Source organism: Rhynchophorus ferrugineus, unplaced genomic scaffold (assembly GCF_030347505.1).
Source record: "Rhynchophorus ferrugineus isolate W39M unplaced genomic scaffold, kcgeb_rfMv2 rfM8, whole genome shotgun sequence".
Classification (NCBI taxonomy): domain Eukaryota; kingdom Metazoa; phylum Arthropoda; class Insecta; order Coleoptera; family Curculionidae; genus Rhynchophorus; species Rhynchophorus ferrugineus.
In genome coordinates this window covers 18,254,441-18,279,627 of record NW_027472587.1, presented here as the reverse complement: position 1 = coordinate 18,279,627, position 25,187 = coordinate 18,254,441, and the positions used below count along the sequence as shown (strand labels likewise).

General features: G+C 34.0%; 3 protein-coding genes across 4 annotated transcripts in view; 1 reads left to right on the top strand and 2 right to left on the bottom strand.

Annotated features, from left to right (window-relative positions):
* The first annotated feature begins 57 nt into the window (after positions 1-57).
* Positions 58-1,432, top strand: LOC143201330 (retinol dehydrogenase 13). The gene is made up of 6 exons (XM_076412327.1): positions 58-202; positions 264-429; positions 491-748; positions 808-976; positions 1,041-1,248; positions 1,299-1,432. The coding sequence occupies exons 1-6, from the start codon at positions 114-116 to the stop codon at positions 1,396-1,398; spliced, it is 990 nt and encodes a 329-aa protein (XP_076268442.1). The 5' UTR covers positions 58-113; the 3' UTR covers positions 1,399-1,432.
* Positions 1,401-2,887, bottom strand: LOC143201329 (retinol dehydrogenase 11). The gene is made up of 6 exons (XM_076412326.1): positions 2,704-2,887; positions 2,532-2,650; positions 2,201-2,461; positions 1,945-2,154; positions 1,684-1,891; positions 1,401-1,629 (listed from the first exon to the last, which is right to left on the bottom strand). The coding sequence occupies exons 1-6, from the start codon at positions 2,796-2,798 to the stop codon at positions 1,449-1,451; spliced, it is 1,074 nt and encodes a 357-aa protein (XP_076268441.1). The 5' UTR covers positions 2,799-2,887; the 3' UTR covers positions 1,401-1,448.
* A 76-nt stretch (positions 2,888-2,963) lies between these two features.
* The window catches only part of pxb (putative Hedgehog signaling attenuator pxb), a 70,859-nt gene continuing 48,635 nt past the window's right edge, over positions 2,964-25,187 (bottom strand). The window contains exons 3-5 of one of the 2 annotated variants that reach the window (XM_076412319.1): positions 23,091-23,203; positions 9,532-9,709; positions 2,964-4,922 (exon numbers count right to left, since the gene is read on the bottom strand). In XM_076412319.1, the coding sequence (XP_076268434.1) occupies positions 4,233-4,922; positions 9,532-9,709; positions 23,091-23,203 (981 nt within the window). In that variant the 3' untranslated portion in view covers positions 2,964-4,232. The remainder of the gene's footprint in view (positions 4,923-9,531; positions 9,710-23,090; positions 23,204-25,187) is intronic. The other variant, XM_076412318.1, reaches the window with a different exon arrangement.

Here is a 25,187-nt window from a genome sequence, read left to right as displayed (position 1 = left end):
GACAACTAATCTTCTTCGTTCAGATTTAATGGCGTTATGTCATATAAACACAATTATTCATCATTATAAGAATGAAGAATAAATGAACATAACCTGTTATCTATCAACACGAAATGTTTAAAGGGGCCGGGAAGTTATTACCAACACCCGTTTTTGTGGGTTCCGCATTAGTAGGCGCATTTGGATTTGCAATTATCAGCAAGTAATCTACTCTCTTAATTAATTAATAACTTAATTCCTCTATTGATGTCCTCTATTTGTAGAGATCGTATAGGTGGGGAACCATATAGAGATGATATCAAAGCTGATGGGAAGGTAGTAATTGTGACTGGATCAAATACAGGCATAGGAAAAGAAACAGCATGGGAATTAGCGAGGCGAGGTGCGAAAGTTTACATGGCCTGCAGAGATATGAAATCTTGCGAGACAGTGAGTAAAATATACTGATCTCATTGCAAAAACATTGAGTGGTTAGTCTATATTTTACTAGACTCGTGAGGAGATTGTACTAGACACAAAAAACAAATATGTCTACTGTAGACCATGTGATCTGGCTTCTTTGGATTCCATCAGGTCTTTTGTTAAAGCTTTTAAGAAACAGGAAGATAGATTGGATATATTGATCAATAATGCCGGTGTTATGAGAACACCAGAAGGCAGTAAAACAAAAGATGGTTTTGAGATGCAACTGGGTGTTAATCATATGGGCCATTTTCTTTTAACCAATTTACTGTTAGACCATTTAAGAGTAATCATTGCCATTGGATTTGTGGTGGGTAAAAATCTATTGTTGCATTTATCTTTTAGAATTCAGTACCAAGTAGGATAATTAATGTGGCAAGTGTAGCATATAAGAGGGGAACAATAAATAAACAAGACCTTAATTGTTCTGTAAATTATAATCCGGGAAAGGCATATTCACAGAGTAAACTTGCTAATGTGTTATTTAGCAATGAATTAGCTGACAGACTGGCAGGTCAGTGGTAAAGATTTTTAGTACTGAGGCGTATTAATGAGACTGTATATTCTGATTTTTTCAGGTACAGGAGTTACAGTAAATTCAGTTCACCCAGGTATCGTTGATACAGCAATTATCAGACACATGGCTATATACAAAAGCTGGATATCGACTATTATTGCAAAGCCTTTATCATGGGCATTTGTTAAAACACCAAAACAAGGCTGCCAAACAATAATTTATACTGCTTTGGATCCAGAGATGGAAAAAGTGACAGGAAAATATTTATGGTATGTCATATTACACTATGTTATTCAGTCAGTCAGTATTCAATTTTTAGTGACTATAAAGAGGAAAAATTAGTCGGGGAAGCAACAGACAAGGAGCTGGGAAAATGGCTTTGGCTTGTGAGTGAGAAATGGACTAGATTAAACATGTAGGCGAATAGAAATAAAATGTTTATTGCAAAACAAACAGGTGTAAATATAATTTAAAAATCACCATTGTGGTGCTCCTGGGACACATCATTTGTTTCAGTATCATTAGCCTGCTCTAAGGAATCAATGATTTCTCTACCTTTGATGTCTACTATGGAACAGGACCTTTCATAAAGAGCCTCAGCCAATCGAACATCTTTCACTTGCTCAGAGGGTTCCGTAATATCAAACTCACTAAAAACAAAAGGTTATCTTCCAAAGCTATCTTGATGTCTACCGATTCATTACCTGAAATAATATCCCGAAACATCATTTAATTGTGGTTCCACAGCTAAATAAACAATACTCTGGCAACCCTCCTCTGGTGTTTTAAGAAACAACCACATCCAAGGCCAATATAATTTGGACCAGATAGTTTTTTGCAATGGGGAATAGTTCAGATAGCCTGTTCCTCTTACCATCCCTGGACATACCGAGTTACATGTTATCTTTGTTTCTGGAAGTATTCCTAATTGATGCTAAGATAATGTATTAAATGAGATAAGTTACTGATCAATAACGATGCTAAGTATTTGGTGAAAATGGTCAGGGCTAATTTGCTTTGTGCAAAAGCATCCATTTCATTGTAGTGCTTTTCCATGTTCAGGTTTTCCAAGTACAATTTTCCTGAAAAATGGGCCATGGCCGATACATTTATGATTCTTCCTTGCTCTGATTTGTTTAGGCATGATAAGAGAAGATGGGTGAGTAAAAAGGGACCTAAAATATTATGTAGTATCACAATTTTTTTACTAAAATATCATACCTAGAAAATTTGTGACAATCGTCATCTCATTTCCTTTCATTGTTTTCTGAAATGGTTGAAAAATAATGGCCGCGTTATTAATCAATACATCCACTTTGTCATATTCCAACGCAATTTCGTTAGCAAACTTCTGAATGCTGGAAAAATCGGTCAGATCCAACAACTTGGCGATTACCAAGGCTTTTTCATGGTCTTTTTTAATCCTCTGTATAGCGATTTTTGCTTTTTCCATATCTCGAATCGCCAAAATAACTGATCCACCTTAAATGTTTTAATAATAGCATTAAATTTTAATATTAGGATAAGTTTAATACTAGAAATTATTTTGTACCTCTCGCACAAATATTTTTTGCGGTTTCAAATCCAATACCGTTTGTGCTACCGGTGATAATGACGGTTTTTCCATCGATTCTTTTATTATTTGTATAAGGGACTCCGCCAGTGTAAAGCCTATGAGTTGATGAGAATTTAAAGAACTTTTTCACTTAAAACAGATCAAATACCTTATTGCGTATATAGAGACAATACAAAAAGATATAATATATGGCCACCAACTGTTAGAAAATGCTATAAAATCGTTTAAAAACATATAAAACATTATAAAATATAATACATTCTCAATTACACATGTCAAGACGTTAGCTGGTTTTTGAAAATGTAACCCCTAAATGTATTTAGATGGTTGCCGATTCTTTAATATTAAGTCAAACGGTGTTTGCAAAGTTGCATATTGTTAGCAATAGGATAAAAAAACAAATTATTATTTTATAGAGATTGGTTTTTTATTTGGATTCGTTCGATAACTAAAAAACAATAACAATCATACTTTTTTAAGTTATAATACAAAACAATTCAACTAAAGATATACGATTTGTATGTACATGACGGACTAGTATACACAAAAACAATCGAATTTGATACCTGACACCTAAAAACAAAAAAAAAACGTGAAATGAAATCGGGTTAAAAAAAATACACGTTTATATTAAGGACCCTGTTTTTTTTTTCATATAAAAAATTATATTCATACTACCGATTTTAAATACTGATTCTGCTACTTATATTTAAAGTCTAATTGGAATATTGCTTTTTGAAAATTAGATGATTCTTTAAATATGTTTTTATATATTAAATATATGCGTGGAAATACTGAAAATGTAGGCCGTAGATCGTTGAAGGCTTCAATACTATTTTGAGTTTTTTTATATTTAGCTTTGATACCTTCGTGTGTGAGTGTAAGATGTACATATTGGTAACTAATTGTTTCTAGTCTATATAGCAGGTAACTACAGAAGGTGTATTGTTTTTATATAATATTTTTTAAAATTAGGACTGACCTGACGTGAAAAAAGGTTTTTTTTCCGTTTATACAAACCAATTGTTTGATATAACTATACATATATATAAAATAAATAACAAAAATTAGGTTCTCATGTACAGTATCGTCTATATACAAGTACAAAAAATGTATATAAAGGCAAAGACCACACGCGCAACTTTTTTCTAAAAAAAGGCGAAGGGGCTTGGCGATATAATTAAGTACTAGTATTTACAAGAGAGAATGGAATGAATACAAAAACAATTATAAATAAAAACCAGCTTGAAGCTGGACGTAGTCGGGTAAAAATATAATCTATCTTCGATATGCGACCCAATGAAATGTTTGTATGTAGAAACGAGCGGATATCTTACAGCCCAGACGGTTTTTTACTCTTTCTTAGAAGTTGCCGTGGCAGCTGGTAAGATATCCCTTCGGCTGAGGTTAATCTAAAAACTATACGAGGCTGGTTTTGAACGATGGCTAACATGAACGAGGAATCTATACCCTAAATCAATATTAATATCACAAATGTTGGACAAAATCACTATCCACAATTAAAAAATTAAATATTTTTTTACACTTTCTTGTCTCGACCCCCAGGGTACAATATACAGAGAGGGCGTTTGTTTTCTACGTATGTACAGGGAGGTTTTGGTATAGCTTATTGCATCAGTTCACTACGTGACTGTTCGGCATCACCGACGGCGGATATTACGTCAAGGTGAGATCGGCACTGATCTGCGACAACCTCCTGGGGTCGCGACAGACTCGGTTCGAGCCCCTGCTGGTTCCGTTACTGTATCCGGAATCGGAGCCCAGCGCCGAGTCGTGCGAGTACAGCTTGGGGACCGGACGGAAGGTCGCCAGGTGACTGATGACGGGCACGCTCTCGTAGGGATTGGCGTACTGTCCCATACACTGTATCCTCTGGGTTATGCTGGGTATCTGCCGTCTGGGTGGCGGCGGCTCCACGCTACCCACCCGAGGATAGATCTGAAGCAGCGCGTCCAACAACATGCCCTCGTGGAACTCCTGTTTCCTCCTCTCCAAGCTGCGGTTCCTGCGATTGTTGGGCAGCGGGGGCAGGGGTTCGTGAGGTCTACGAAATCGGGGCACCTCCCGCCTCATCGAACCGGTACATGGCCGGTAAGGTGGCGGCGGCACGTTCAGTCTTCTGCGGTCCACGTCACCGCCTCCTAGACTGAGCTCGTCCTCCGCAAACTCGTCCTCGCTCTGGTGCTCGAGCTCTGTCTCCGGTTCGCTCAGTTCCTCGTACACCGGGTTGTACAGGTCCTGTGAGCAATACGGATCCGGTCCAGGAGACGAACACAGAAATACTGGCGGGTGCTGCGATATGGGGTAGCCACTGGGATAGTGGATATTGTTTTTGACGTCGATCATCTGAAATAGAAAACAACACCGTTAATATATCATTGGCCAATGTTGTGATCGATAAACAAAAAACCTTAAAGTGTACATACAAATTAATTTAAACACAATTAAACAAAAACTGCTTAAATGTTGTTGGTTTTACTGTGTACATGATTTCCATTTTACCCAACCCTTGTTTAAATATGGTGTATAGTAAACAGATTAATTCCGTCCAATATTTACAATTCTGAGATAAAATTCATGCAGTACATGCATACAAATGATTCCCTCGCCATATTATGGTTATTACAGCTTAAGAAAGATTGTTCAAAACTATACTGGAATAATAATGGTGTATATCAAAAAGGTCCTTCATCATTATTATTGTTTATTGTGTTTTAAAAGGCTCCTTAAATATCCAGTCAAATTTGATATCATCACCTGTTATTTTAATATATCTTATTTAATTTTAGTGATAAAACGCCTATACAGTCATGGTAGGAATAGCTAGTTCAGTATTCAATAAACTTCCTTCACCATATGATTGTAATATAATCAATTAAAATAAATCAAATTGAGACTATTTTAGTTTGATTTTTGAGTTTTTATTTTGTCTTTCTTAATTTCCTGACTTAACCTCACAGAACAGTGATGGTAGGACTAGAAATATGTCAAATGCAACACGGCTCCTTAACCATTTTGTCGAATGTGCAAGAATCGTTTTGAAGCTTTTAAAAAGTTCGTTAGGATTTTAATTGTATCTTTATTTCTTTTATTTAATTGTGCCTTTAATTCGTAGGATAAAATTTCAGTAGAATTACGGCAGAACAGGTAATACCTGATACCCAAAAAATCTCCTTCGCCATATTGTTGTAATATTAATAATTTGATTAATTTTAATGAAATTAAATCGAATTGTTTTGATTCTTTAATTTCTGGGATGAAAATTCAGTAGCATTATGGTAGGAGTGGTAATATTTGATATACAACCCAACTCCTTCACCATATTGTGGTAATATTATCAGCAATACAATTAAATTGAATTGTTTGAAGCTTTTATTAAGTTTGCTAGTACTTTCCAAGTTCCAAATATTGATAGAATTTCAGTAAAATTGTGGTATCAACATAGAACCTTCAACATATTGTGACTAACTTAATTAGATTTCATTTTAAATAAGTTTGGTTCTTGTCAGTAATTCCATCATATAATTTCAATTCCTGTCCACAAAATTTCAATGGAATTATAAGGACTAGGACTAGGATTATTAAAATATTATGTACAAAATAGCTCCTTCTCCATATTGTGGTAATATTATCAGCAATACAATTAAATTGAATTGTTTGAAGCTTTTATTAAGTTTGCCAGTACTTTCCAAGTTCCAAGTATTGATAGAATTTCAGTAAAATTGTGGTATCAACATAGAACCTTCAACATATTGTGACTAACTTAATTAGATTTCATTTTAAATAAGTTTGGTTCTTGTCAGTAATTCCATCATATAATTTCAATTCCTGTCCACAAAATTTCAATGGAATTATAAGGACTAGGACTAGGATTATTAAAATATTATGTACAAAATAGCTCCTTCGCCATATTGTGGTAATATATAACATTTGATTAATTTTAGTTAAATTTGAAGTTGTTTACAGATAAAGTATTTGGCCTGGTATCAAAGTTGCCGATTCATCGGGGCCATTCATATGATAAAACGAAAGGTACCGGGCGAAGTTGGAAATCATCGAGGCGGACAGGGACAAACAGTATGAAAGGGAGCTCGGTCCGGGTACAAACTGTGTAACGGTGACCTGGAGGTTTTTCGTCGGTTTGGTTAATTGAAATTCATGTAAAACGAACTATACGGGACCTTTCAGTTGGCGAATTCGAATCGATAATTCGGGCTGTGTCCGAAACGGCGGGAGCGTAAAACGCAAATTATTTCGGCGCAAAAGGGTCGAATGTCGTAAGTCGAAGGGTCGTGTGTTCGGTCATATTTACACTTAGAGGGACTTGCAAAGATAATATCAAAGGGCCAGCGGAGTTTCCATTTAGTTCCTAATAAATTTAGTTTGGGGATAGTTCGCTGCGTCAATATCGGGCCAAACATATCGATTCCCGCCAGTATATTGGAGTTTATGGAGCCCGATCAGGTCCGGCGAGCGGAGAGTGTCGCTGCACAACTTTACTTTTCAATTTCCCGACGACATGCACTAAATTAACAATAAAACCGGACAAATTATCGAGCCCGGACGGGACCAACCGCACGGACGGGTCAGGTACGGAGCGCACGAACGCCCGCGACTGTTTTTCTCCGCCCTCGGGCTGTTTAAACGGTCCGGGAAAACTGCAACACGTATATCGAATTTAATTAACGAGATAAGGAAGTTTTGAAGTTGGGGAAAATGTTCGTCGACCGTGCGGAAGCTAGATTGCAGATTTCGTACGACTGCAGTTCGACGCGGCAGGGGGGTGGGGTGTCGGGTAAGTTCGAAAACGTTAAGTTTGCCCGCGGACTGAATATAAACTCAGTCGCGGGGTTGAATGGTGGAGTAGGAGGGCTCGAACGGAAATAGATCTAGGACCTTTCGGAGGGAAGGATTCAGGGGCGGGGATGGTTTCCATTATTCCATTTTACTGGTAAAAAAAGAAGCGCGCCAAGCTGCAGGAGTGACAGAAACGGATTGCACTGTTAAGAACGCATACGATATCATTATATGATAAGACGACATGCACAGAAGCTCCTATATCGAAATAAAAACAATACAAAAGCAAAACAAGTACAAAAATAATAAAAAATAAAAATAAACTACTTAGAGCCATTCTCTGTTGGAATTTCTGTTAATGGAATCTATAGGTCTTGCGTATCCTTGAAGATCGATCAGTGATAGAACCTTGTAACAACAGAAAAATAAATAGTATCTGGTACATAACAAAATTAAAATATAATCAGTTCTTCTAAAACATTACACTAATAAAACATAATAAATATCATGAAATATATTTAAAGTCGATTTTTCGATAGATTAAGACGTATATAAAATCAATATACCGCGATAATAAGCACTTGAAGCAATAATCTAAAAACACCCTATAGGTGTATAGGTTAATTATTTGTATCGTTCATTCAATTTTTATTTATTACATAAGAAGATATAAACAGATGTATTGAATTTGAACATGAAAAGTCGATATCTTTGTTGGAACTTTTGTTGACGAGAAATGAGAATATATTCGTGATTATTGAAATAATTTTTTTTTGTACATCACAAAATTTTTTATAAAATCGTTTTTCAGTCCGATGTTCTTCTAAAACGCATATAAAATTGATAAATGAGCACCTGAAGCAGTAATCTAAAACGTCGTATAGTTGTATTGTAACTATTTCTATCTCTAGTTAAACTTATATTTTCTACGCAAATATACAACTAAATATACTGAATTTAAAGACTTGAAGCAAGGGTCTACTTCTAGCACAGCTCATGTTATTAATTGATAATTAAAAAAACTTATCATACTCGAAACGTAAACGAGATACACATAAAATCCCGAATACCAACTCGCGTATTTTTAGATCGATGCTCATCAATTGATAAGAATTTCAGTTCAGTCCGTGATCGAATTAAACGGTAATGAAAATTGACATGGTTTCGCTCTTGAATACAGGTTGGGGAAAATTCAATTTGCACGGTTTTGCGACCGCCTCTCGTTCGGTTTGCTCTCGCATCGCCCGAGGGCATCCACGAACCAGCTTACCTAATGGTTTTTCCCGTTGATGGTTGCACGATCATCCATCGAACAGAAAATTAGGGATCGCTTGCATTTTTTTTTGATAGACACATGCTTTCGATAAATTTCTATTAGAAAAAGTGTAGGTAAACTTGGCGACAAAATGATATTAGCAGGAAGCGAATTAACTGAGATTATTAAATTTTGAAGCAATTATCTAAAACATCATAAAATAGAACTTTCGCGAAATTTAGTTGAAGCAAATATCTAAATTATCATAAAATAGAACTTTCGCGACATTAAGTTGAAGCAAATATCTAAAACTGAATTAACTGTTTGTAATGGGAACTTACTAACAAATTTTGAAGCTAATATCTAAAACATCATAAAACAAAACTTTCTTGAAATTAAGTCAAAGCAAATATCTAAAACTGAATTCACTGTTATTGTAATGGGAAATTACTAACAATTTTTGAAGCTAATATCTAAAACATCATAAAACAAAACTTTCTTGAAATTAAGTTGAAGCAAATATCTAAAACTGAATTTACTGTTATTGTAATGGGAAATTACTAACAATTTTTGAAGCTAATATCTAAAACATCATAAAACAAAACTTTCTTGAAATTAATTTGAAGCAAATATCTAAAACTGAATTCACTGTTATTGTAACGGGAAATTACTAACAATTTTTGAAGCTAATATCTAAAACATCATAAAACAAAACTTTCTTGAAATTAAGTTGAAGCAAATATCTAAAACTGAATTCACTGTTATTGTAATGGGATATTACTAACAATTTTTGTAGTTAATATCCAAAACATCATAAAACAAAACTTTCTTGAAATTAATTTGAAGCAAATATCTAAAACTGAATTCACTGTATTGTAATGGGAAATTGAGATTCATTCTTACCTCTATAGATGGCGCTACTATATGACCTCCGGTGAGCTGATGATGATGATGGTGTGGAGTGGTATGATGTCTGGGCACCACGTCGTTGACGTCCTCGTATAGACTAGTCGCCGCGGCGCCGTCACAATTGTTCTGTGGCGAGTTTTTGCAGGGTAGCAAGTTTTGTACTCTCTTGTGCCTGAAAAAAAAAACCGTCCGCCATTAGATCATTGCCAAACCAAATCGAATACCTAATAATACATCTCCCCTAAAACGCGCGCACCAATCGCCCAGTTCCCTCGTCCTTTTGCCCGCGCGAAGACGATCACAAAAGGGCCTTCCAGCTGTACGTACGATAACACATTTAAATTCAGATCACCGAGAAAAAGAAACGGGAGAACAAAAGCTGCCAGAGGGGATGTTGAAAGATTATATGGTTCCGCATAATGGTCCCGATATAGAATATGGATGCGTATTTGTCGAGTTCGTATTTTTCAGGAGCCTTCTTAGACCGAGTGGGGAAATGGAGATTTATCAGTTCTCAGATTTTCGCAGCCCCCAAACCCCCCCTCCTTACCCCCATCCCAACTAGACTGCAGGCTCATCCGAGGTGAGAAGGTAGACGTTTCTGTTTTCGTTTAATAAAGAACGAAAAAGGTAACGATTAATAGGGTCGAGCGTTTAATGACGTCCGCCTGGATGAATGTGAGTAATTTAACGTCTCTCCGTCTCTGTCGCATTCCGTCTCGAACCACGTCGGTCCCTGTGACAATTAAGGCCACAAAGGAAATCTCTCCTGCTCCTAAACGCCGATGTGGATTAAAACGACATAAACTAGGATACGGTGCTCTTCCTATTATGGGGAACAGCTGTTAATAACACATGACGAAACAACCGTTTCTATCCATTAATTAAAACTCTTTTTGGGGAAAAATGTTTTTTTTTAGATAAACGCTTCAAGCCGACGTCAGAGAAAAAATTCGATTGTTCGTCATATGCGGATTGGATGTTCTATTTTTGGATAAAATCGAAATTGACTTTGCAAGACAGAAAATTACGTTTTTAGTTCTTCGCGGATGAATCATGAATATATCGGTGTGTCGACTAAAATAAACGCAGCTGTTCTATTATGATTATTTCCCGTTGTGTAACAGTGCTGCTTCCCTTAATGGGCCCTATTTATTGATTATTTATGGTAATAAATTAAACCATAAACCCCCAAAAAAGGTATACATTAGTCTCTTGATACAATTACTCGGTTAAAATTTAATTTAGATTGTCGCTTCAAATTTTTATGTATATACAATATAATTAAAAGAATTGCTTCAAGGATTTGATACATTATTTTCATAAGATATTTATTTCTCTTAATTAAATATATGAATTAGATATTTGCTTCGAGTCAGTATACTGATTTTATATGAACTAATAAATCTCCTAGTAAATTATAAAGTATTTTACCGTTTATTAAATATTTACTTTAAAATTTCCAGTGCTTTTGAACAGTATATAGTTTATAACGCGATTAAGTTTATGTTATTAAATTTTTATGTTATGACGAGTTATGTTATTGTTTTAAATGACGGTGCTGTGAAAAGCGTAGTAAAAATAGAAATTAAAAAACGATTTTTAATGGTTGCGTATCGTCGTATAAGCTTGATAAACGACGATATCCAGAATACTTGCCCGCCGTTTCGACACACAGGTATGTTTGGCGTAAAAGCAAAGTTGTGTTTGAAAACAAAACAGAATATATCACGGGAATGAGCAAACAATAACAAAACGTTGATGCTTAGGAGATTATTTATTGCCCCTGTCCAGTTAACACAAATTACGCTTCCATATAACGGGCAACGTGTGGTGGGGCTGGCGTACGCGGTCCTCCGAATAGTGAAAACTTGTTGAAATTAATCATAGATCGGATTAGTTAATCGCATTTAAATGCAGCCATAAATAATTTAAACCTAATGGAAAAACATTTTAGTCAGAGCTTAGCGGTTCGGCTCGTTTACTTGAAGCAAATATCTACAATATCTTAATTATGACCACGTCGTATAATTTTGCCTTTTTCACGTTGAATTTAATCTAAATTAAAACCAATTTAAACATATTTAGCTGTTCGAATATCAAATAACGAAACAACGGCGAACTTTTAGATAAAAATCCATCGCTGTCAGCGACACGATGTCGTCAACAGCAGTGACTACAACAACAACAACAATAAAAAAATATCATCCAGAGGCAGACAATATTCCGGCAAAGTTATGCGAAACCGCCGATTTGTGTTTGTGTGCAGTGTGGTAGTTCGCCTGGAAAACGGATATCAAATCCAGATATCCAGTTTGCTTGTTTTTAATTTCAGCAATGCGAACGAGACCGAAACGATACACGACAAACGTTCTGGGTTTCGAGATTATGTTTGCGAAGATATCGCATTACTCAGATTATGGCCGGGATCTCGATGGGATATGTATGTCATGCGGATCGGGTTATGATTATTAAAATGGACCCCCATAATTCCCCGAACAAGAAAAAGTATTATTACTGATAACATTCCATTATTTTACTCGAAACAAATGTCTAAAAGTCCTAGCAGTGATATTAATAATGTATGATGCTATAGTCCTTAAAGCAAATATCTAAAGTCGTCTACGGATGAAATGAAATAACTTTCCAGGTTTATTGTTTGAAGCAAATATCTGGATAACTTAAGTAATCAGTGCCTGATCATATTTCTTATTAACTTGAAGCAAATACGTCGATAGACGATGCTATAGTCCTTGAAGTAGAAATCTAAAGCCACCTATGGAAAAATGGAAATAACTTTCCAGGTTTATTGTTTGAAGCAAATATCTGGATAACTTAAATAATCAGTGCCTGATCATATTTCTTAATAACTTGAAGCAAATACGCCGATAGACGATGCTATAGTCCTTAAAGTAGAAATCTAAAGTCACCTATGGAAAAATTGAAATAACTTTCCAGGTTTATTGTTTGAAGCAAATATCTGGATAACTTAAATAATCAGTGCTCATCATATTTCTTAATAACTTGAAGCAAATACGCCGATAGACGATGCTATAGTCCTTGAAGCAGCAATCTAAAACCACCTATGGAAAAATTGAAATAACTTTCCAGGTTTATTGTTTGAAACAAATATCTGGATAACTTAAATAATCAGTGCCTGATCATATTTCTCATTAACTTGAAGCAAATACGTCGATGGACGATGCTATAGTCCTTGAAGCAGAAATCTAAAGCCACCTATGGAAGAACTGAAATAACTTTTTAGGTTTAATGTTAAACGCAAATATCTGAAGATCTTAAGAAATTAGTGCTTGATAATATCCTGTATATTTCTAATTAAATTAAAGCAAGTACGTCGGCTATGAAATTTTAATTCGCTCTGAGCGAAAATGATCAGCATATAGTACTTGAAGCAAAAGTCTAACATTCGATCTTGCACGTTTTACTGAATGGTTCGAAAGTGGTCTAGAGATTTTCCGGGATACCTGGGAAACTACATTCACCTATCCGTTACTCAATTTACCTAATTCTCGGTCGTTCCGGAGGGCACAGGGCGAAATTAAAACCGAAGACAAAGAAGCGGACGAGCCCAGGTCGCCGTATCCGGCCGGGACTTTTTAATCCGGGACACGAGCCCGCGTTCCGTGCGTCCTCCTCCCCTTTCCTGCCCTTGCCGCTACCCGCCGCGGACGAGGCGGGTCGACCGCGACTTTTCGAATTTAAATATTTATTTATCGAGCCCGATTTACATTTAGACTGTCGGTCGAGCGATGATTTAATTTGCAAATTTCAGCGCCGACCATAAAACGGGCCCTTAATCCGGCCCATTACCTTTTTAAATTACCTTCAAAGTAACTGTTTATCATCGGCGCGGACCCCGAAATCATAAAAGCGAAAGAGTTCGGGCGCGTCTCCGCTTTGTTTTTGCGGCAAAAGTTAATCTCTGCCCTTGGTGTGGCGGGGTGGAGGTGACGCGAGCGAGCGAGACGGTGGATTCGCGGCTAATTTTTATGTAGAGAGGATTTGCTCTGGGTACAATTTGCATATTTTCCTCTCGCCGTCGACGAAAATGGAAATGTTTTCAATCATTCGACGGCTTTTCATTAACTTAACATCGCGGCAATTTTTTTAGTCACGCCTGAACACTATACATATATTATTATCCACCACTGCACCATAAAATGTGATTTTCGAAAACTGAAGCAACAATCTAATTTTTATGTTAAACGTTAACAAAAATTAAATAATTAATAATGCAAATCATTTCTAATAATAAGACCAACAGCAGAACTATCATATTTAAAAACTGAAGCAACAATCTAAATTTTATACTTAAACAACAACGATCATGAAGTACTACTATTTTTATATCATTCATTCTATTGTCCCTATTTCAAATACATTTAAAACAACTAAAAGTGTAATTCATTAAGTCAATCATCTAGAACACTAATTTATAAAAAACGTTATTTATAGACTTTAAGAAAACACTTTATATTAATTAATAAATAATTCTATTTGGACTATTAAAGGAAGACGAAACCTACAACAAAGCAGTAATAATCGGATTTATAACACGATAGATTTATAGAACCCACAAACTACACAAACTAAACTAATATTAAAATTGATAAAACATGCTTTCCGCTAGTGAAAAATAAATATATCTCGGAAATTTTTTTAGTCACGTTTAAACACCATACATATATTATCCCCACTGCACTATAAACGTGATTTTCAAAAACCGAAGCAACAATCTAAATTTTAAATTATATGCCATTTATATCTCAAAAACTACAATAAAGATCAACAATGAAACTATAGTCATAGAAACTATAATTTTTAATAACTGAAGCAACAATCTAAAATTTATATTAAATATTATTTATATCTCAGAAACAACAATGAAGATCAACAAAGAAATTATAGCCAAATTAAGTATGATTTATAATAATTGAAGCAATAATCTAAATTTTAAATTAACGGTATATACCGTAGCATAACGGCAGATAATAAACAGTATTGGTGTTGTTATTTTTCTACCAGTAATTATGTAAATCAGTTATTCCATTTTAAATATATTTAACAACTGAAATTTTAGTTAATTGAAGCAACTATCTATTTTTTCGTTCGAAAGATGAATATAATATCAAAATAATTATTTTTATAGAATTTACGAAAATACTAACTAGTAAAGAAGAAACAGCACATAGCAATAAAAAACGATTAAGGGATTTGTTGCATGATATATTTATAGAACCCAAAAACTAAACTAATATTAACATTGATAAAACATGTTTTCCGCTAATGATAACGAAATATATCTCCATAATTTATGACCTACTTTTTCTTGACAGTTTAATATGAGTTAATGTTTTTAAGCAAGTGTCTCATATATACATACATGTGATACTTGCTTTAGTAGCACGTAGAGTTGTATTTATTGATCCAAAAGGCCGAGGGGGTGAAGGGGATAGATCTAAATCGGATTTCCACTTTCACGGTTTCAATTTCATCTCAAAGAAACACCTGTCTATCCTTTGATTTCATTGTTAGGTGAGGGTGAAAAGCAAATATTTTATTCGTTGGCAGTTCGTTAACAGTAGGTCTTCCAACTGAAGTTTATTGGTTTTATATCGGGCGAGGTGAAAGGCGAACAATTTGCGATGGTGATTGATAGTGACACGGTCGAATTTATTTACTTTTTGTCGGTTCGAGAGCGTAGAGGGTCGCAGAAAAAAGTTGTGAAGCCGCGGCGTCGAGATCGTCGGAAAAAGATTTTTTAAAATCAAATTTCGGAACCGAGAAAACAGCGTATCATACATATTTATCGGGGAATGTTTTATGGGACACGAAACTTTTAACAAGGCCAAGAACTTTAATTCGCGTTCTCTCACATCTTTTTGCCAATGTTGTGGATGTCGTTATGTATTTATCGATGATGGAATCGAAGCGGAAAGAAAAAAGTTTCTACGCCGTTTGATTCCTCGGAATAGCAGGGCCGTAAAACCTTTTGAAAATCCCATTCCACTGATATTGGCAAAAAACGCGATAAAATGATCTCTTCGATAAATTCGTTTTAAATAATAAGGCCGTCTAAGTTATTTATATTTTGTTTTATATACCAAGCAAATATGTAGGTTTTCATTTGAAGTAACTGTCTAAATTATTATTGCATATAAAAATTGCTAAATAGAATTGTCTTGATGCAAACTTTATTGTTATTGTTGTATATAGAAAACTACTGTAGCCGTTTATATTTTATTAGTGGGTATTGAAGCAAGAATCTAATTAGAGTAAACTTTAATATTGTCATATACAGAAAGTTATTGTAACTGTTTATAATTTATTAACGCGTATTGAGGGAAGAATCTAATCAAATTATCTCTTTGATAAATACCTTTTAAATAAAAAAAAACATAAATTATTTATATATTTTTTATGTTTGTAGCAAATGTGTAGGTTTTTACTTGAAGCAATTGTCTAAATCATTATTGCATACAAAAATTGTTAAATAGTATTGACTTGAAGCAAACTTTATTGTTAGTTATATATAGAAAGTTACTGTAAACTTTTATATTTTATTAGTGAGTATTGAAGCAAGAATCTAATCAAATGACCTCTTTCATAAATTCGCTTTAAATAATAAAACCGCATAAATTATTTATATTTTGTTTTATATATAAAGCAAATATGTAGGTTTTCACTTGAAGTAACTGTCTAAATTACTATTGCATACAAAAATTGCTAAATAGTACTGTCTTAACGCAAACTTTATTGTTATTGTTATAGATAGAAAGTTACTGTAGCTGTTTAGTGGGTATTGAAACAAGAATCTAATTAAAGCAAACCTTATTATTATTGTTATATATAGAAAGTTACTGTAACAGTTTATATTTTATTAGTGAAGCAAGAATCTAATAAATAATTATAAAAATACACTAAATTTTTAAAGTAAAAATTGAGTCGATAAGAATATATTTGTAACTAAAGCACGTTTCTACAAGGTTATATATTCGCGCAAAGGTCACAAAAATATCAAAATATTTTTCGTGGTTTCATAGTAAAAATACGTCGAGATAAACACAAGCCGGCGACGAGAAAAAAGTCGAAATTTATAATCCAATCACATGGAGACTATCACTCCAACGTCCCCATTTTTTTCACACGTGAAAAAATTCAGGCAGTCGGCCGTCTCCTGTTCGGATTTTCCCATTCTCTCCTCTATCGCGTCAGGGAGGTGATGCGAATCTGATTACGTTGGAAACAAATCATCCATAATGATAAACAAACATTCGAAATCTATTCTATGCGGAGAATTAATCTTCCCAACTGTAAAAATGACAAAGCTGATATCTCGCCGGAGCCACGGAGTGCCCTCGTCGCTCATCCTCCCTTTTATGAAAATATAAATACTATAAAAGATGGCGATTCCGTATACTGTTCGATGCCTTTGTCTTCATCAATCAAACGCAAAATAAGAAACGCCGAGACAAACAAGCAGTTCGTGTTTTTCTCTGGTTTTTATACTTGGGGGGGGGGAGGCGGTGTTGAGGGCGAGGGGACGTAAACGATCGATTCTCTAGTCGTTTCCCTTTTAATTGATGTTTAAATTATACGATGATTAATATAGCCGATCAAAAACATAGCGGGATCGAATGTTTCTTTGACGGCAACACTTTGATTCTGTTCGACCCCCATTTCCAATGAGTCGCAATTTGTAATTAAGTGGATGCTATACAAATTTACTTTGTTTTATTTTAAATAACTGGAATTTAAACGATAAAAAATGGGGTTTTTGTTGTTTTAGATAGTTGCTTCGGTTTTTCGTCTTTTATAAAATATGAAATTTTCGAGAGAATAATCAATTGAAAAATAATTTTCGTTTAATTAAAAATTATTAAGAAATAACTAAACACTTGATTAAAAGCTACACCAATAAACGATATATAACACGATATATTAGTAGAAACCAAAAACTGCAAAACTAAATAAATTTCAAAATAACTGGTATTTTGTTCTATTTTTAAAATAATTGGTATTGAAACGATAATAAATGCTATTTCTTGTTTTAGATAGTTGCTTTCAGTTTGTCTCTTTTCACAAGTATTTCGAAATGAACATAAAAGATAATAAAGTTTTAAGGATAGTAAATATATTTTAGATAATGTATTTTTATGGATGTAGATACCTGCTTGGGTTCATTTAATCTGATATAGAACAACTGTAGACGAGGTGTTTTTTTATAGATATAGACTAAAGCGTAAGTAGATTAAAAGTAGTCCAATTCATTTTTCTCCTTCTATATAGTTTATATAAATATATATATATATATATATATATATATATATATATATATATAATTTGAATAGCAATGAATCCAAATAAAGTAGATTTTAATTCGTTGAAGCAACTATGGACTAATTGCATGAATAAAATGCGATTTTAATTTTTCAAGGTAAGGTAGATATATGCTTATATTACAATAACAGTTTATAATACAGTGACGTAGATACGTGCCTCTATGTGTTGGAAATATGAAAAATGACTATGTCCAAATGTATAATTCATTTCCTAATGGAAATTAGATATTTCCTTCATTGTTCTGTTATGTTCGCGCGATTATAAATGAGAAACGTACAAAAATTATCAACAAAAACCACACACAATTACCTAAAATGGGTCATCGAGGAATAATAAATGTATCTTGTCAGATTTACATCTACGTTAATCACCGATCCCGAAAAAGGACAAAAAAATTGGACGAAACGCAAACGATGTATACGCGTCAGCGCTTACATTATCCCCAGATGAGAGGACCAATCCCTTGTTATTTCCCTCATAATAACGTTTTTCCCTATTCGGGCTTCGCTCGCGTGCGCCTGTATATATATCTGAGTGGGTATAAAAAAATAGTTGACATATATGGACCGAATTCTATAGCAATTTAGAGCAACAATAGAGCTTCGTTAAGTTTTTTGCGTGCCTGTGTGTATGTGCACGATAGTGTTGGTTTTTATACGGTCCTTTATCTAATAATGTCGCAGAAAACATCGTCAAACGATGAAGGCACTTTTGATTGGAGGGGGTATCATAGATATTAAGGTCTGTTCTTTTTCGGTCTATATTCTAGTTATTTTATAGGATGCATTAATGATTGGTTTAATATCACATGAAGCTCTTAGAGTAAATCAGTTTTTTTCACTTTTTCCTGCTGGTCATTTTGCCTGTAATTATATTTGTAATATCTTTTTGGCATCCCCCCTGAAAACATGCTCTAGCCACTTTGCTCTCCACTATATTTCCTGTTATACCTACTTCTCGTTCTTCCTCGAGTTCATTTTCCTTCTCCCATTTCTCTACGGCTTTTAACATTTTCCTTCTTTATATATTTTTGCTTCCTTTTCCTTGGTCAACTTTGTCTATCGATGAGAAATCATTAACTAAAAATATATTTATATATAAATGTAAATTAGACTGTTGCTTCAATACAAAGTTAAGTTGTATCACTATTAGATAGTTGATTTACTTCTAACACAATTATATTAAAGTAATTAATATGTCGAAGTTTATGTCTACATTTTTAATCTTTTAAATCTTTACTAACAGGAAGTAGAATTGTTTTTATTAATTTTCGAAAGGGGCAAGGGATGATATTTTGCGAATGTCAATATTTTTATCTATAAATTTATCTTTAAACTATATTAGACAAGGAAAAAACACCGAACTTTTAAAGATCTTATATTGTTTATGTCTAATAAATAAAATAAAAATTATAATTTTGTAGATATTTGCTTTAAATCTAGATAATTCATCGATTTTGAATTTTTGTTAAAATTTTATTGTGTAGAGCGTAAATTAAAAACTATTTTAGGGAAAATATTATCTGTTACGCCCGTCAATACAACTCCCATTCGACGTTAAACAAATTCCACCCCCGGTTTCTTTCGTATTTATACTCTCGGAAATTTGTAAAGGTAAAGAAGCGGGTTTTCAACCCTACCGTCTCAACCCTTTTCCCGCTTCGTATACCGAAGCTCAAAACAAATATTTCAATACTCCAGGGCTCGCGAGAGAAATTTATTTTAGACGGTTCGCGTTCGCGACTGCGGGAAAAAAGACACAGCGGCAGCAGCAGCACCGGAAAAATTATACGGGACCATGGGGTTAGGCGTTGACATCATGTGGGTGCTTCAAATTAACGAAGCATTAATGCCCTGTTTGTTAGTGAGATAATTTCGACGATCAAAGAGCTGCTGCACAACTCATTTAGGAAAAAAAGCGTGAAAATAATGCCAAAAGGAAATAGAAGGAAAATATTGTAGTTAAAAAAGTCCTTTGTATACATAATTTTCAATAATGAATGTTTTAAAATGCTCAATGACTAAATAACACAGAGTTTTAAATAAAGTTTGTAGGACATTTTTCGAAAATAGATTAAAATCTTGTAGATCTTTGCTTCAGTAGTAAAAATTGGATGAGTTACAGTTCGTAATAATAATTAATGTGTAAATTTTATAAAATAATGAGTTATTTAAAATGCTCAATGAGTAAATAACAGTTTTAAATAAAATATGTAAGAAATTCGTCGAAAATACATTAAAATGTTGTAGATTCTTCCTTCAATAGTAAAAATTGAATGCGTTACTAATCGTAATAATATATATATATATATATATATATATATATATATATATATATATATATATATATATATAATAAAAGAAAATGCGATGAATTATACACAGTATTATTATATACAGTTGCTGTTACGCTGTCTAAGGGTTTACTTTTTCTAACATAGCACGCACAAATATTATCGAAGGTGGTCTTGGAACATTCCGCGTGACGTAGACACTTGACAATTTCTGATCGTTAAAGGTACATTAGTTCTTAAGACAGTCCCGAGATAAGAACCGGTATATGGTTCTTGTCAGAACCTTAAATAGACGGCCCTGTGTTCAAGTGCTCCTATTAGTCCCGTTTGATATCCTGTCGATTCGTCAGCACTATAGAAAAAGTTATGATAATGAGAGTTTTATGGTGACGCCATGAGAACACCCTCTAAAATCAGAAAATTCTCTAGAGAATCACGACGATAACAACGTTAGATGCGTGTAAAAGTAATCTAAGGCTTATAAATTGTATTTCATATAGTTATTTCTTTAGTCTGTGATTATTACTTGTAACAATGATAAAATAACCCATGCTTTGTTTTCTTTTAAATAGTTGAAATTGAAACGATAATAAATATTTTTTCTTATTTTAGATAGTTGCTTCGGTTTGTATTTTTGCATAGTATTACATTTTTGAAATTAACGTAATATTCTACGGACACTAAATATAGATAAGATATTTTTATAGATGTAGATATATGCTCCAGTTCATTTACAACAGTTTAGTATTAACATTATTTGAATGATTACAAAAGTACATAAGGTTTCATTTTTCCCCTTTTATAAAGTACTGTATGTTCGAAAATATATATAATTAAAATAATTTAAATGGTATTTATTATAGATAAAGTATTTGTGCATATGTAGACTTATGCTTCAGATTTTAATTTTGATGCAGATATTGTACAAATAACCTCTAAATATGTAATTTGTTGAAAAAAAAACACTTAATTTGTAAATAATTTTATCTTAATTAGACTCTTTGGAACATCCTGTCGATTGCAGGTTTTGTCGTAAAGGGTTTGCTCGGATATAATGACAGTTTAACGATAATATTTCGTTTGAATACGGCCGGAACAAGGCGAAATCCCATCTAAAACCCCACCCCTTCACCCGCCGTACCCCTAACCATCTGAACAGCCATTCTTTTTCCACCCCTCGTTCCTTCCCGTGCCGTCGGCACGTACATTTCAACAAGTCCGCCGTCGATTCCATTAAACTCGAATCCACTGCACTAACGTATCTCTCTAAACAATGGCCGAAAATTCAATAATAATTTCCAAAGAGGAAATCGACTGGCTGCTTCCACCGCTTCGGATACATTGTGCCTAGCTGACACTTTGTATTTTTATTCGATGCTCGTGTGCCGGCAAACCGGGGGCCGGGGGGTGTTCCACTACAACAGCAGACTTTCCCCTTTTACGAATACTGCACGCTGGGATGGTTTCCGCAAATTGAACTGAGCCGGGGGGATGTTGGTACGGTCGTTTCTATTCCAGGGGTATTATTCTGAATTTATCGGATTTTGTTAACAATGTGGCAACGCTGTCTTAATGATAGTTTTTAATACATCGGATCTTTTTAAATGATTTGGCAACGAGGCGTTGTTTGTTTTGAATTGGCAATCTTAAGAGTTCGACAAGATGGACTGGCAATATTAATCTGAATTTATCGAATTTTATTAACAATGTGGCAACGTCATGTTAGGTAAAGTAGTGAAAAAACGGGATTTTTAGAACAATTTGGCAACGTGCCGGTATTTGCTCCTATCGGTCATAGATTTTAGGTTTACGAACAGTAATTTTTAGAATTTAATTTTAACTACTACTTAGCCCTATGGTTCTTAAGTGAATTCTTTGGTAGGCGGTAGGTTCTAATAAATGACTGCTCATTATTCACAATGTATCGGATTTTATTAATGCAGCCACGTCGTAGGAAGTAAATCATTAAAACAACTTGGCAACGTGGCGTTAGTTATGTTAGTGACATTGTTAGTAGTTGATTTTATTCGGGGACCATTATTCCGAATTTATCGGATTAAATTAACATGGTGGCAACGCCGCAATAACGAAATTATTTCAAATAACCCGGGAATTTCGGGGGCTTCTCGCGCTATTTGTCGAATTCCAACTACTACTTAGTGTTAAGGCCTGTAGGCGAAGGAAATGGACATTAAAAAGTTCTGTTTTGATATCGTTCAGGAAGTTCCCTGTTGATTTTTAAATCTCCCCATTTAATGTCGGTTTCCCGCGACGGTGGGACATTAAAATCTATATTTTACGATTTTTATTGGCAACCGCGTCAGGTAGCCATAAAAACACGAATTTTAAATGATTTATAGGGGACATGTGGGATTTTGAAGAATAGCCCGTATTCCTGGAGCGTAGCGACGCGTATACACTGCCCGAATTCAAAATAGCGACGCCTATTTTTGAAGATTTACGATTTTTTCTCGGGAAAAACTATTATCTCGATATAAAGGTAAAAAAACAGTTCTCGTAATTAATAAAAATCGACAAAAGTTTATTTTTGAAGAAGATTTATGATTTCCACGTTGCCAAATTTACACATTTTCATTAAAATCAAATATTTCCGTAATAAACATTTATGTATCTCGCAATTTTCGTTGTCCAAGCACGTTGCGATGCAACGAAACGACAGACAAAATGGTTGGGAATAAAACTGCGCTCGTATAACCATCTCAAAATTTCATGTTGTACAGATGTACCGTATAAAAACAAATAAAAACGAATGCTCGATATAGCGAACAAGCTAGGAAACACTATTCTTTTATTCTTTCCATAACAATGCTCATGAAACGCGTCGTCCCTCCCAGATAATATTGTACAGTGAGTGTGGTGGCATGCAAGTACTTACTTCCAAACTAGGATGACTATTATAAAAACGAGTAGTCCAAGCAGCACGGAACAAAAGACTATCACAGCCAAGGTCTGGGAAGACGGACTACTTCGATAACTGGCATCGATTAGCTGAAACAAAACACAAAAATAATTGTTAGTAAAGTAAATGACGTTGCCAAATTTGGCGAAAAATAATTAAAATTAGGGATTTTAGGGGGAGTTACCGTTTTTAACGGCGTTGATACCTATTCCAGACAGTTAAGGTCGTCGGGATTTGTTTATACGTCGTGTGTCATGGAATGGCGAAAAACTCGCCGGATTTGTTTGGATTAGGGCGTTTAAATCGTGTCTCTATTTACGATTAATTCTGAATATATGTGTAGAGACGCAGTAGGAGCGCGCGTCTGGTTTCTTACTGTTCACACGAGTATATTTCGATTTATATAAGAAAATATTTACGTGTCAGATAAGAGGGGCCGATGGTTCTCCTTAAGATGAACGTAAACAATGTCTTTTTTTGGTTTTACGTTTTAAATCGATGATACAGGATCTCCTGAAGGATGTGTGGGTTTTTTGTCTGTTTGAGTTGGTTTAATGTATTAACTTCAGATGCTTAATAGGAGAATTTGTGGATAATTAGATACAGCATTGCTGGAATATCGACACCAGAGTGTATCATATCGAAAAGAGTGAAGGTAAATCTATTAATTTAGCAATCAATTTTGATTACGTACGATGAGTCGCTTCCAAATAACGTAATTCACAGAACCAAATGTATAATTAATTTAATTTAGGTGCACAAATAAGATTAAATTATAATGTAGATATATGCTTCAATACATGTTATACCTATTATAAGCTTCAGTCTATTAAAAGCAGTTCAGTTCATTTTTCTTCTTTTATAAAGTACATCATGTTCGAAAGTCGATATCTAGTTCTATGTGTATTTAATATAACTTGAATAGTATATTTAGTATATATAGACTTATGCTTAAGATTTTCAAAATACACTAATCTTTACCTCTAAATACCTAATTCATTGAAGAAAATACAAAGTAAAAATAGCAATATTTAATATATAAATAATTTGGTCTTAATTAGACTTTTCGGAACATCCTGTTAATTGCCGGTTTAGTTAGTGTAGAGGTATTTGTGGATAATTAGATACAGTATTTCAGGAGTATCAAGGCTGGACTTCATGTTCGGAAATATGTATATAATTAGTATAACTTCAATAGTATTTTTGTATATGTAGACTTATGCTTCAGATTTTGATTTCGATGTAAGTACATAATACACAAATTACTTATACTTAATTATCTTCTTCGAAACGTTCTGTTAATGGTCGGTTTAGTTAGTGAAGGGATATTTGTGGATAATTAGACACATTATTGTAGGAGTATAGACGTCGAACTTCATGTTTGAAAATATGTATATAATTAGTATAATTTCAATAGTATTTTTGTATATGTAGACTTATGCTTCAGATTTTGATTTCGATGTAAGTACATAAAACACAAATTACTTACACCTAATTACTTTGTTCGGAACATTCTGTTAATGGTCGGTTTAGTTAGTGAAGGGGTATTTGTGGATAATTAGACACATTATTGTAGGAGTATAGACGTCGGACTTCATGTTTGAAAATATGTATATAATTAGTATAACTTCAATAGTATTTTTGTATATGTAGACTTATGCTTCAGATTTTGATTTCGATGTAAGTACATAATACACAAATTACTTATACTTAATTATCTTCTTCGGAACATTCTGTTAATGGTCGGTTTAGTTAGTGAAGGGGTATTTGTGGATAATTAGACACATTATTGTAGGAGTATAGACGTCGGACTTCATGTTTGAAAATATGTATATAATTAGTATAACTTCAATAGTATTTTTGTATATGTAGACTTATGCTTCAGATTTTAATTTCGATGTAAGTACGTAATACACAAATTACTTATACCTAATTATCTTCTTCGGAACATTTATTATTGTGGAAAATTAGACACATTATTGGAAAGAAATGGAAATAAATCAATTTAAGACGCGCCAAATTATTAAATTTATATTCAGATTACGTACGAATGCAAACGAGTTGTAAGCGCAG

Excerpts from the sequence above, each read along its gene's own strand:
- LOC143201330 (XM_076412327.1), top strand. The coding sequence starts at position 114 with ATGTTTAAAGGGGCCGGGAAGTTATTACCAACACCCGTTTTTGTGGGT. Across the intron at positions 430-490 it reads ATATGAAATCTTGCGAGACA|ACTCGTGAGGAGATTGTACT; the intron begins GTGAGTAAAATA and ends ATATTTTACTAG. Across the intron at positions 1,249-1,298 it reads GTGACAGGAAAATATTTATG|TGACTATAAAGAGGAAAAAT; the intron begins GTATGTCATATT and ends TTCAATTTTTAG.
- LOC143201329 (XM_076412326.1), bottom strand. The coding sequence starts at position 2,798 with ATGTTTTATATGTTTTTAAACGATTTTATAGCATTTTCTAACAGTTGG. Across the intron at positions 2,462-2,531 it reads AAAAAATATTTGTGCGAGAG|GTGGATCAGTTATTTTGGCG; the intron begins GTACAAAATAAT and ends AAAACATTTAAG. Across the intron at positions 1,630-1,683 it reads GTTTCGGGATATTATTTCAG|TGAGTTTGATATTACGGAAC; the intron begins GTAATGAATCGG and ends TTTTGTTTTTAG.